This window comes from Anarrhichthys ocellatus, unplaced genomic scaffold, assembly GCF_004355925.1.
Source record: "Anarrhichthys ocellatus isolate YVR2014 unplaced genomic scaffold, GSC_Weel_1.0 scaffold12, whole genome shotgun sequence".
NCBI lineage: Eukaryota > Metazoa > Chordata > Actinopteri > Perciformes > Anarhichadidae > Anarrhichthys > Anarrhichthys ocellatus.
In genome coordinates, this window is record NW_022280042.1 from 3,468,498 (window position 1) to 3,480,489 (window position 11,992).

Here is an 11,992-nt window from a genome sequence, read left to right on the forward strand (position 1 = left end):
TGTGTGTGTGTGTGTGTGTGTGTGTGTGTGTGTGTGTGTGTGTGTGTTAAAAATTAAAGCCAGGTTTTACACACACACACTGGAGTGATCCAGTCTGTAGTGATTAATACAATCTACTTTATCCTCTTAACCCATAGGTCATTGGAACTCACACTACTCCATAGGTGGGTCAAATATGACCTTCATGAAATCATTACTTATGTCAATATAGGTCAATGTTTTGTCTGATGAATGGAAACAAAATGAATCTCTAGAAATAAAGCGCAAAATACCAGACCTGTATTATAATTTTTTTGTTATACCTGTCGTCATCATTTTGCTCACAATATTCATTTGAATCACACACCAGCATTATTTAAAGTTTTATTTTCATTGTCAAATTATCAAACTTGCAAATTACGTTCTATTTTAGTCATGCTACTAAGAGAGGCAACAGTTACCCTGAACAGCAGTTATGTCAACTGGTAAGCTAACGTTAGCTAGCTTTACAGACGCTTTATTTGATTATAGAAGCAGATAGTCCTTCTTATGTCTTTTATATTCTATGCTAAAAACATTTATTTCTCTTAAAAAGTAGAATATAAAAGACGAATGGGTGAGAATTTTAAACAGGTATACGCTTAGTGTTATGTGTTACAAATACGCATCGGCCCCACATAGCAGGTTCTGAGTATGTGCTACGCAGTGATTTCACACTTGAAAATGACAAAAAGTAAGAAAACCCAAATGATTGATTCACAAAGGAAATAGAGTGACTACTCTAATTAAATAAGCTTGTGGTGTATTTACTCCAGGACGTGATCCTGACCCTGCAAGAGAAGTTGTCCATCAAATGCATCGAGCACTTCTCCCTGGTGTTGGAGCACAGGACGGAAGGCTCTGGAAGCAAACTGCTCCTCCTGCACGAACAGGAGATGCTTACTCAGGTAGGAGATGTTTCCTCTTCGTTCGTTTGACAAGCGCGCGCACACACACACACACACACATTCCTGCTCAGTATTCACATGCCATTTGGACCGCGGTGCTATTTATCAGCACTAGCACATAAGGGGCAACAGCTCATATTACACATACACTCCAACATACACACACACTCTCATCCATAGTGTCCGCTACATTCTAATGAGGTTGCGGGATCACAAGAGGACAATTTTAATATTCCGATGTGGAGCTCTGCACGTGGCACACGCACTGGCAGTTTAAGAGTCTCTGACACGCTTGATGAAACATACACTGTAATATAGCTGAGTGTCCATCTTAGTGACGGGTGTAAAGGAGGAGGCGGGTAGTCCTTGAATTGGAAAACAAACTCCCTCGCCTTTACTACACAACCACATTAAATCATTCATAAAATACAATCAATATGTTAATGATGATGCTGGAAATGGAATCAAACGCGGAGACAATGTAACTAAGTCTAACCAACCTTGTGTTTGTTCACTGCTTTTTCTTCACCGGTGCATGTTCTAATGCTTCTGCTCACCTATGACCCTCCATGTATCTCTTCCCCTCCTCTCTCTCTCTTTCTCCCTTCATGTCTCCCTCCTGTCTGTGACCCCAGGTGACCCAGAGGCCCGGCTGTGACAAGATGAAGTGTTTCTTTCGGCTCAGCTTCGTGCCCAGGGACCCCGTGGAGCTGCTCCGGAGAGACGCTGTGGCGTTTGAATACCTCTATGTGCAGGTGAGCAAAGTCCTGAGACTGATTCTGTGAAATTGTTTGTCACCTTTGAGCGGGATAAGGATGGAGCATATGGTAATTTGGAAATGATTAATGGTCAATAACAAAGCTACAGAATGGATCCTGTCAAGACAAAATCTTCATTTGCAAATAAAGTCCTCAAGTCAAAAACCCACTCTTGTCTTAACTACTCTCTAAAATAATAAATTGCCTCCCCATAGGATTCCTTTGATAAATAGTCAAGTGAAATGGCCTGAGAGAAGGAAAGCTAATCTTCAGTTTGACATTTTTTACTTCCGAGTCCTTCACCAGGGACTGGAAACTGCATCCCTTTGAAGGAAGCTCAAGTCACGAAGGTTGGGAACAACTTATTTCAGCTCTGCAGGGACGCGCTGCTGCTGCTGCCGCTCGAATCGCTCGATGGAGACATGAACCGCACTTCACGAGCCCCAGCAGTTGACTTTGGGATTCCTATGTAACACTGCTTCCTGCTTTGCCGTAGAGTTGCAACGACGTGGTGTTGGAGCGCTTCGGCACGGAGCTGAAGTACGACGCCGCGCTGCGACTGGCTGCTCTGCAGATGTACATCCTCACCATGACGACCAGACAGACCCAGAAGGTGTCCCTGAAATACATCCAGTAAGTTTGCGTGTAAAGGACGTTGCGGGTGTGTTTTTGACACTACCAACATGATCTGTAATGTTAAACTGTTGTACAGCCTGGAGCTGCTCCATCAATAATACATAATAGACTGACTGAGACAGTTTGGGCTGTTTCCTCTAAAAGTGTTTTTTGATGCTTTTACAGAAGTTTCTCAAGGATTCATCGTCCTTTTCTGCCTCCTCTTCTGCAAAACAAAGTTTTATGGTTGGATAAACAATCAAATTGCATCTAAAGAAATAGCATCCAGACAGTGGGCCTCGTGCAAAAACACTGGTACAAACAAGTGATTTAGGAGAATGCGTGGCATTCGCCAAGACTTAGATGTTTTTCTTAAGAGCCAACAAAATCCATATGTGGTCCACAACTCTCGTACGAGCCGTGGACACGTTTCAGCACCGCAACTTATACAGTCAAGCAGTTGTTAGGATTATTCTCCCACGTATTGTAAAGTTATTGAGGAAGCCTGGAGAAAGCTCCCCTCCTCTTTCTGACTGGCAATCCATCTGCTCTCAACAGAAAGGAGTGGGGTCTGCCGCTGTTCCTGCCTCCCGTCGTGTTGTCCAGCATGAAGGAGAAAAACATCAAGAAGGCTCTGACGCACATCCTAAAAACCAACCAGAACCTCGTGCCTCCAGGGAAAAAAGTAAGCAGCCCCCTTTGTCTTTCTTTGCCCTTGTTAACAAACTTCTGACACACACAAGCATGTGCACGAGCGCAGTCTGTTTTCCTGACACAATATCCTTAAATAGCATCGCTGCCATGCTCGACCTTGTAAAGTTTCTCACCCTTGTCAACCTAAGACCCTCAGTCGAGCCAGACCGCGCATGCTAATGTGAAAAACTTCGTCAGACTGTGTGCATAATAAGATATTCATATTCACGCGCTGTTCCACCGGTCAGGGACGGCTGATCCAACTTCAGCTCTACTTTTTAGCTCTTTGTGAAACTGTTTCAATGATACAGACACTCATACTGTAACACCCACATTTACTCTGAGAAGACACAAACGCTTCCAAACTGAATTCTCAGTGCATGTGGATGAGTAAAAGAACTGTGCTGTGGTGGCATGTCGCTTCATAGCGATGCACATGGGCTCTGTAGTTCATCTCGAGTCGATCCCACTTACACCATCGTGCCGCCATAAATAATCCCTCCAAATATGTATTCATCCTGGATGAATGTTATGACTCCTTAAAGAACTGCAGAGCCCAGCTGTTTTAGGAAATGACTTGGCCTTTTTTTTTTTTTTTAAATGACAATATATTTTTGGCCCATTTTGAAAGTCTTTCTTCTTCCACGATACCCATATTTGATATCATTGTATGATATCCCAATTCTCTCTGCATGTCTGAGGTCTCTATATATCTCTATTGTGATTATACGATTTTTAACAGTTTCTTTAACAGCCATTACAAATTCTGTCAAGGTCAGACATCCCATTAGCCTTTTGTTTCTGAGACTGATGCTTATTTTAATTTGAGGTGCAACATCAGATGGATCGATAAATAAGTCTGAAGGGGAGTATTGTAAGTGGTGATGAAGGCAGCTTGATATATGGCACATGTACACAAGCTGTTGTCATTCAGCTGCCTCTGCATTACAAATCAATTGCCTTCCCTGAGAAAAATACAAGGACACTCGTTGCATATTAATAAAGAAATAAATCTGCTCTGTAAAGAAGTGAAGAAGTAACAATAGATGCATAAAACATGTCAGGTCTTAGATATACGTATGTCTCATTACAGCGCAGGCAGCAGCATTTTATGCTAAAATGCAGTTTGGGTCCTTTTAAGATTGAATGTCGAAAATCTGACAGACCCTAAATGGCAGGACAGGAACACATCCACACAAGCAAGCCACAAAGAGAACTGCAGCAGAGCAGCACTTCAGACTTTGATCAGATTTAAATAACATGATGTAATGGAAAATCAGTGGTCTGGATCAAAATGGCTTGAGAGTGCTTTACATCCTGACATTATAATACAAATGTGTCCGTACAGGTTGAAGTGATTTGGTTTTCGGATGCTGACTCATGTCTTTCCCTTCTCTCCGTGCAGCTGACTGCGTTGCAGGCCAAGGTGCATTACCTGAGGTACCTCAGCGAACTCCGACTCTATGGAGGGAGGGAGTTCAATTCAATACTTTTGGTAAGGACAGTAGTCCTGTAAAAGGTTTGTCCAAGTTTAAAAATTAAATCTTTTAAAATGAAAGTTTGACATGATGATTTGCTTTTAACTGTCTTTAGCAAGGGGAGAAACAGACCGAGGTGACGCTGCTGGTGGGCCCGCGTTACGGCATCAGTCACGTCATCAACACCCGGACCAACCTAGTGGCCCTGTTGGCCGACTTCAGCCACGTCAACCGCATCGAGATCCTCACTGAGGATGAGACCAACGTCCGACTGGAGCTGCATGTTCTGGATGTCAGGGTGAGCACGGTTCTGTCTGAAAACAGAAGCAGTAGCGAGCATTATTTCGCCCAACACAAATGATACTATCTGTTGTTTATCCTTTTTTTTTCCCCTCCCCTCCTTCCACCCTTCCTTTCGTTTTTTTCACAGCCCATCACACTGATCATGGAAGCCAGTGATGCAATGAACCTGGCCTGTCTAACAGCAGGCTACTACCGCCTCCTAGTGGACTCCAGGAGATCTATCTTCAGCATGCCCCACTGCAATAGCACTGGAGGGGATGACACTGGTGAGTTATGATTAACCAAGACAGTGTGTAGTGTATGTGTGCGCGGTCAAAATAGTTTGGATTTGCTACTAATTTAATTTGTGGAATTGTACAGTCAGTATCTAAATTGTTTCTTATTTCAAGTGGGTGCATTTGGATGACAAAATGTGTATTTTCCAGCACATTGTTATTCGTGAACGTAGTAGAAATATGTGGCAAGATCTTTGTCCTGGCAGGACACTCCACATGAAACCATTAAAACAAGTAGAGAAGAAATGCTTGAAACTTAAAAAATTGAAGATTTACGGTGCAGCATTAAAACCAAAAAGTCTAGAAGTGGAGCACTCAAACATCTTGCGAAGAGCAGGCAGCCACTTTAAGATTCAATCAACATCAAATATAAAACACATGAAATAATAAGACCGTGTATTGCTGCTGTCTGCAGGTCAGGATCGCGTCCTGGAATGGCCATACAGCACATCTTTGGGGGACAACGAGGAGCCGTCACCCAGCCAAGGAGAGGTCTACAACAGTGACTCTGAGTATTCCAACAATGGGCAGAGAGAAAACAGCATGTCTCCTTACTTCCATGAAGCCCCAAACCCTGACAGAGACCTTGGAACACAGAGGAGTCCGTTGCCCCCTCCTCTTCCCCCCGCTACCAGACACAAACCTCAAGACTCTCCTCGGAGCGCCAAAGTGTCGTTCATCTTTGGGGGGGACCCACCCTTGAACAAGCCTAAGAACTTGGGCTATGAAAGACTGTTGGAGAGCCCTGAGGTCCCCGAGCACAGACCGCCCTACTTGCACAACAACACAGACTTTCGGCCACAGGACAGGGTGCCGTTTCAGTTCGGTGATCTGACGCATGTCTATAGTAACATTATAACTGAGGAAGGTGGTGAGGAGCCACTGCTTAGGGATCTGTTTTATCGCGACACAACGGACGATGCGGAGGACGACGACGATGCTTCCTGCGAAGAGGACTCCACCGGAGGGACACCAGTGGGCGACGACGGAGGAGGCATAGATGAAAACCGTGGCAGCCAAGGAGGAGGGTTAGCCACGGCAGCCGGCAAGGCTTCCTTCCTCGCGCTTTCCGGTTCCACCGACGACATCATTGACCTGACGTCTCTGCCCCCTCCCGAGGGAGACGACAGCGTCGACGACGACGAAGACGACACGCTGCTGCAGACGCTCAACCTTGCGATCGCGGCTCCTCCACCGGGTTTCCGGGACAATTCAGACGAGGACGCGGCACCTGAGGGAAGGCCGCTAAGCACGCCCGAAAATGATGATATCCCGGTGTCGTTAATCGACGCCGTTCCAACACACGAGGAGGGGGAAGGGAGCATGGGAGGAGAGAGAAGACTGGAGAATGCAGTCATGCATACCCTACAGGCACTGGAGGCTCTGTCTGTCTCTGATCAGAGGCCTCCGCCGCCACCACCCAGCAGTAGCAATCCAGGTCTGTTGAAAGTTTATGCAAGTACAGTAACGTTTGATCACCATCATCTATGTCTTTGTTTAACATTGGTTTCCAGACCTCTTTACTCACCGTGACTGGCCCCAAATAAATCCTGTGTCGTAGTCTATGGTCTTCAGTCTCTCTCATTTTATATCATTCAGATCACTAAAATGTGTGGGATGTTATTCATGTTAAAGCTGTGTTTGTCGATATTTTTTATCTTTAATGCGTTTTCTTTAATTCTCTGTGACCTCGTGCCCCTTTAAAGTTAGCAAACTCTCAAAACACATCCATGACACCAGAACAGAAACCATTTTTATAATAGGCCTTCTCAATTGCAAATATGGACATATATCTGTGTAATATTTCATACCATGTAACAGCTTCAGCAGCTAACTTAGTTAGCTAAATAACCCATATTTAACTTTGTATCTCTTGTCTTCTAGGTGTTTACGCATCTCGAGGCTTCAGCCCAGAGTCGTCCTCAGATTCTGGCAATGAGACCAACTCCTCGGAGATGACGGAAATCTGTGAACTGGCTGCGAATCACAGGATCAATGAGAGCCACATGCGTCTCCTGTTGGCCACAAGGGAAGGGTACCAACCTTTACTCGAGGAGAAAACCGAATTCCCCGTCTCGCCCAGCACGGTAGGAACAATACAGAAGAAACCCCGTAGTCCAACACGGCACCTTCAGCCTCCAGCTGTTCCCCCAAGACGGAGCCCCCTTTTGGACACCGCTTCATCAGGGCCCGATAGCTTGACGGTTAGATCCCAGACAAAGCTCTCATCCACTCTCCAGCGCCCGAGTTCCACCACACCAGGAGGCAAGCATCACCAAAAGTCTACAGACTCCAGTGGCAAGTACAACACATTCAGCACAAGGGAAGGGCATCGAGGTGAGGGCAGTGGGAGCCGTGGCCATCTTAAATTGGACCAGCGCACTTCCTTCTCTGAGCGAGGGGAAAGTCAAAGGAGACAGAATTCTTTTCTGGCAGAAAATGCTGCAGCCGAGAACGTTGCAATGAACAGCCTCCCCCGCGACCATCACAGAATTCCCCGCCCTCCGTCCACTAGCTCTGATCGCCTCTTAGATGTTGTCAACTTGGGGGACTGCGGTGCAGATAATGGAGCTGCTGCTGTCGAGCAAGACGAGCATCTAGTTGTAGCGTCATTGCTGTCCCCAACCAAAAAATCCAGATCAGGGGGGTCCGACCAGGGATCGGACATACAAAATGACCATCAGCCGATTTCTAGACAGCAGAGTGTCGCACGGTTATGTGAGTACCACCTCGCCAAAAGGATTTCAAATTTGCAAGGGGAAGGCCACAGTTCACAACAGGGTTCTCTGTGCTCATCGCTGGACGCTGGCGGCAGCACGAACAGTAGTGCCTGTGCCACCCCAACTGACTCACCCCTCGGCCCCAGTGCGGTTGAATTAAAACACCACCATTTGCAAAGGCACCCACTCTCTAGTTCCTCCTCCTCATTACTCAGGGTGCTAAACTATGAGGATAGCAAACCCGGAATCCCCCGCGGCACCCCTAGCCAGAGCACTCAGGGAAAGGACCTCCACCCTCATGCAGACCCTGCCCTCCTTCGGAAAATGCTGCCCAACATTCACCCTCCTGCTGCTGGGGCTGAACCAGGTCGCCCCTCGTCGGCCACACCGTCTAAGCATAAAGAGACAACAGGTACTGGGAGCAAGAGGCCCCACAATGATCTGCATGCTAAACAACAGGCCTGTTTTAAGGGGCTGAACCAGAAGGAAGGAAGCGAGGCCTACAGGCAACTGATTAACTATCTAACAGTCAGCCAGATGCATCAGGGAGGGAAGCTGCACAGTGCAGGCATGGGAGGGGCAGTAAAAAAGGACACCAGGCGCTTTATCACGAGTAACCCTCAGCTTGTCGAAATGGTAAAGAATAGGGGGAACACCATTGCTCGCTGCCAATGTATGCCTTCCTCCATATCATCCCCATTCCTCAGCCCAAATTTAGTAACCCCGAACGCGAACACCATGCCGCTGGCAAATAGAAATCCTCAGTCATACCATTCTGCCACACTTCCTGCCAAACTCAAGAGAAGTTCTGACATGCATGCTCAGAAACTGAATGACAGTCTAGATTTCATGCCCGCTACTGCCGAGAGGAGAAGCTCCTTTTCTGGCCTGGAAAGTGAACTAGAGAGGAGTGGTATGGACCCAGAGCACTTCCTGTCCCTGTATAAGAGAGAGGGCTGTATCAGTCGTGACGGAGGATTCATTACAGGTGGAAACCGCGAGGGTGGGGGTACAGCTAACCGCCCCCCGCCTCGGTCAAGAAGCCAGCCTAGTAACAGCACTGAGGACTGGTTCAGATCAGACCCAAGGGCAAAGCATGCAGTTCGTCAGTCACCACATTCTCGTCCTAATGATTCTCTTTGTTTCTCTGCTGCCCCCAGTGTAAGTGGTCAACGGGCTGACCTCAACACCGTCTCACTAGGAAGGGGAGACCACCCTTCAGCTTTTGTCAGGCAGACATGTGCTGGCACTAGGGCTTGCATTACATCTCCCACTCCCAACCTGCAATCTCCCCCTCCTCCACCACCTCCTCCTCCTCCTCCTCCACCTCCTTTGTCTCTTCCCTCGCAAGCCAACGCTTGCTCCGGCATCTCTGGATGCACACAGGAGGCCATGCGTTCCATCCAGTCTCGGCCAAATCACAACCACATTCAGGCTGTTACCCCAACACAGACGGATCCCTTCTGCAATAGCCTGCAACGGGGCAGGGAGCTCAAACGCAGCTCCAGCAACGTGACCGCCAGTTCCGGGGGCGTGGAGGTCCTGCTTGATAAGCCCACTCGGTGCCGGAGCCAGCAGCCCCTGTCACCATCTGTGCCCCTGCAAGGTGAGACCAAAGTCCAACGGAGGCCGACAAGGAAGCGGCTCTCCAAGAGCTACTCCCAAGGCTCTGTGTCCTCCCACACATGCTGGTCTATAGGCAGTACGGCAGACAGCAGGAGGGCGTCTGTGGCACTTCCACTACAGAAAGACGCTAAGCACATGAAGGGCTCTCAAAAACTGGACACCAGTCCCTGGAGATGCAATGGGCCTTTTAGCTACTGTTTCTTCAAACGTAAGAGCAAGGGAGAGGACGACGACATTGAGTGGGAGAGGCCCCGACGGAGCCACGGTGGGAACGATATGGATAACGGCTGTGCGGCTGCATCAGCCATACTGCCCTGTGGCTCGGTGGTGGATGTAGCTGGGGAGCAGCTGTACGGGGAGGTGCTCAACAACATGAGCTTCAGCGACCGCCTTGCCCGAATCAACGCACTCAAGGACCGCATGTACTGCTTCCCTTCCGGCTTTGTGGACGTCCGCCGCGACGCCAGCGAGCTCATTGCCCTGGTGAGATCCAGCGTTGGTCGCTGCGACCGCGGGGCCCAGATGCCTCTCCCAGACGTATCCCAGTTCAAGCAGCTCCTCTCGGTTGAGTCTAAAGAATTGGGCCGGGCGTGCCGGAGGATGGCGCAGGCCCACACTAGTCCCGAGGAGATGCTGCTAGCCGTAACTTGTAGCTTCCAGGTGCTATGCTGTCTCTGCGAAGCTTGCATGTGTCTGGTGAGGGGGCTCGGAGCCTCGGTTTCGCACCAACAGAGAGAGGTCGTGGCAAAGGTGGACGAGGTCGTTATGAACTATATCTGTTTGCTCAAAGCGGCTGAGGCTGCCACCGTGGGAGCACCAGGGGAGCACAGCGTGAAAGCCCTGGTCCGCCACTCCAGTACCATGTCGGCCATTGCTAACGCACTCACCCGCTCCCTTAAAACGCTGCTTAGCAAGTAGAAGCTACTCTTGATGCTTTATAGTGTGGCCTACGCAGTCAGTATTAGTCTGTCTTTAAGCATCTTGTTATTTTTGGTTCTGCTGAAGAAGTCGTATATTTTTCATATAAGGTCTGGACAGTCTTCATATCCAAATCAATATAGCGTAAGACTAGTTGCAGTTCAACTTAACATTGGAGTTACCCAAAACTCGAACTGAAAAAAATGAGAACGATGCTGAAAGGTATTCCTATCTGACTGCACTTGCTTTTTCTGATGACAATATTGTAATGTATATTTACAAAGCCATACTGTCTCAGACCTTTGTAATATGATATGTACCTAATAGATACCCTTTTACCTGTGCATTATGTAACTTATTTAAAAAAACAAATGTGTATAATGTACATAGATACAATATAAATATATTATTTGCCGTAGCAGTTTCAAGAAGCCATTGAGTGTTCAGCATAACTTGCTCCAATATCGTACAGGGCTGGAGTGAATTTACATTCGGTTCAATCAGTTCATTAAGTGCAGTTTTACTTCAGATATTTAGAGTTTACCTGTAGAGATGTCAGTAAAAATGTGTCACTGTCAGTCCGGTGAGGAGATTGTTGCCGTCATTTTATCCACATGATTCAACCTGTTAGGTTGAATTTCTGAATGACTGTGTAAAGATGAACTGATTTCAACACTGTTGTATTACAATGCAGTTTCATTATACGCAAGATGAGAGGGACATTTGTTAGAGATGTTGAAAATACAGGGACACTATCACTGCACTGCATTTACCACTGCTTCATAATTTACCATATAGATTATTTTCAGATAAAAGTAATAAACAACAAATATAATATATCAAACTATCCCCCAAAAAATAAATATATTAGACCTATAATGACACGATAATCAATTTTGAGAAAAACATAATTTGTTATGAAATATATCAGATTGACCACTGTGTTAATTGTATCGAATCATTTTTAAGCTTTTGTGTTTTATCATCTGTTTTGGACTCATGTCTGTGCTTGAAGGACTTATTATTCCACACTATGTATCAAGATGCAGTCATGTCTCTTGAGAAGAAATTAAATTCCTGTTTTTCTTTTCTTTTTTTAATAATTCACCAACGTATTAAAAACATTTTACAGATATGTTTGTCTCCCCTACCATGTGTCTCTTGGTTTGAATGGTTCACTGTAATATGCACCGGTGTTAATTCATCTTCGAACAAATGCACAACAGCCATTAAGTTTAATTTTAATTTAATAAAACTACTTACATCTCCTGTCTATACAGTGGTGGACTCATAGACTATATGGCTGCACCTGATCAACAAGGAAGATAAACCTCATACAGTTTGACCTGGGCGAGCAACTTTTTAAGCGAGAAAAAGAGGAAATATTAAAATATGATTTTTTAACTTTAGCAACATCAAGTTTCTATTAAAGTTCATGCTTCATCTGGATGAAAAAAAATTAATCTATCCATGCCAAGTGACAGATTTGAATGAACAACTAATTGAATACACTTTAACCCTGTAAAGCAGTGGTTCTCAACTGGTCTGGCTGCGGGACCCACCATCACCCCTTAATGACAAGCCGGGACCCACGACCCAAATTATATATATATATAGATATATATAGATAGATATATATCTATCGATATATAGATAGATATATATCTATCTATATATATA

At 46.1% G+C, this 11,992-nt stretch overlaps 1 protein-coding gene across 1 annotated transcript in view; it reads left to right on the forward strand.

Moving 5' to 3' along the window:
• The window catches only part of LOC116385931 (FERM and PDZ domain-containing protein 4-like), a 37,328-nt gene extending 25,881 nt beyond the window's left edge, over positions 1–11,447 (forward strand). Inside the window, exons 8-16 of the mRNA XM_031851709.1 lie at positions 795–926; positions 1,562–1,681; positions 2,181–2,317; positions 2,858–2,984; positions 4,398–4,487; positions 4,586–4,768; positions 4,901–5,039; positions 5,464–6,486; positions 6,933–11,447. Of these exons, the coding sequence (XP_031707569.1) occupies positions 795–926; positions 1,562–1,681; positions 2,181–2,317; positions 2,858–2,984; positions 4,398–4,487; positions 4,586–4,768; positions 4,901–5,039; positions 5,464–6,486; positions 6,933–10,312 (5,331 nt within the window). The 3' untranslated portion in view covers positions 10,313–11,447. The remainder of the gene's footprint in view (positions 1–794; positions 927–1,561; positions 1,682–2,180; positions 2,318–2,857; positions 2,985–4,397; positions 4,488–4,585; positions 4,769–4,900; positions 5,040–5,463; positions 6,487–6,932) is intronic.
• The last annotated feature ends 545 nt before the right edge of the window (positions 11,448–11,992 follow it).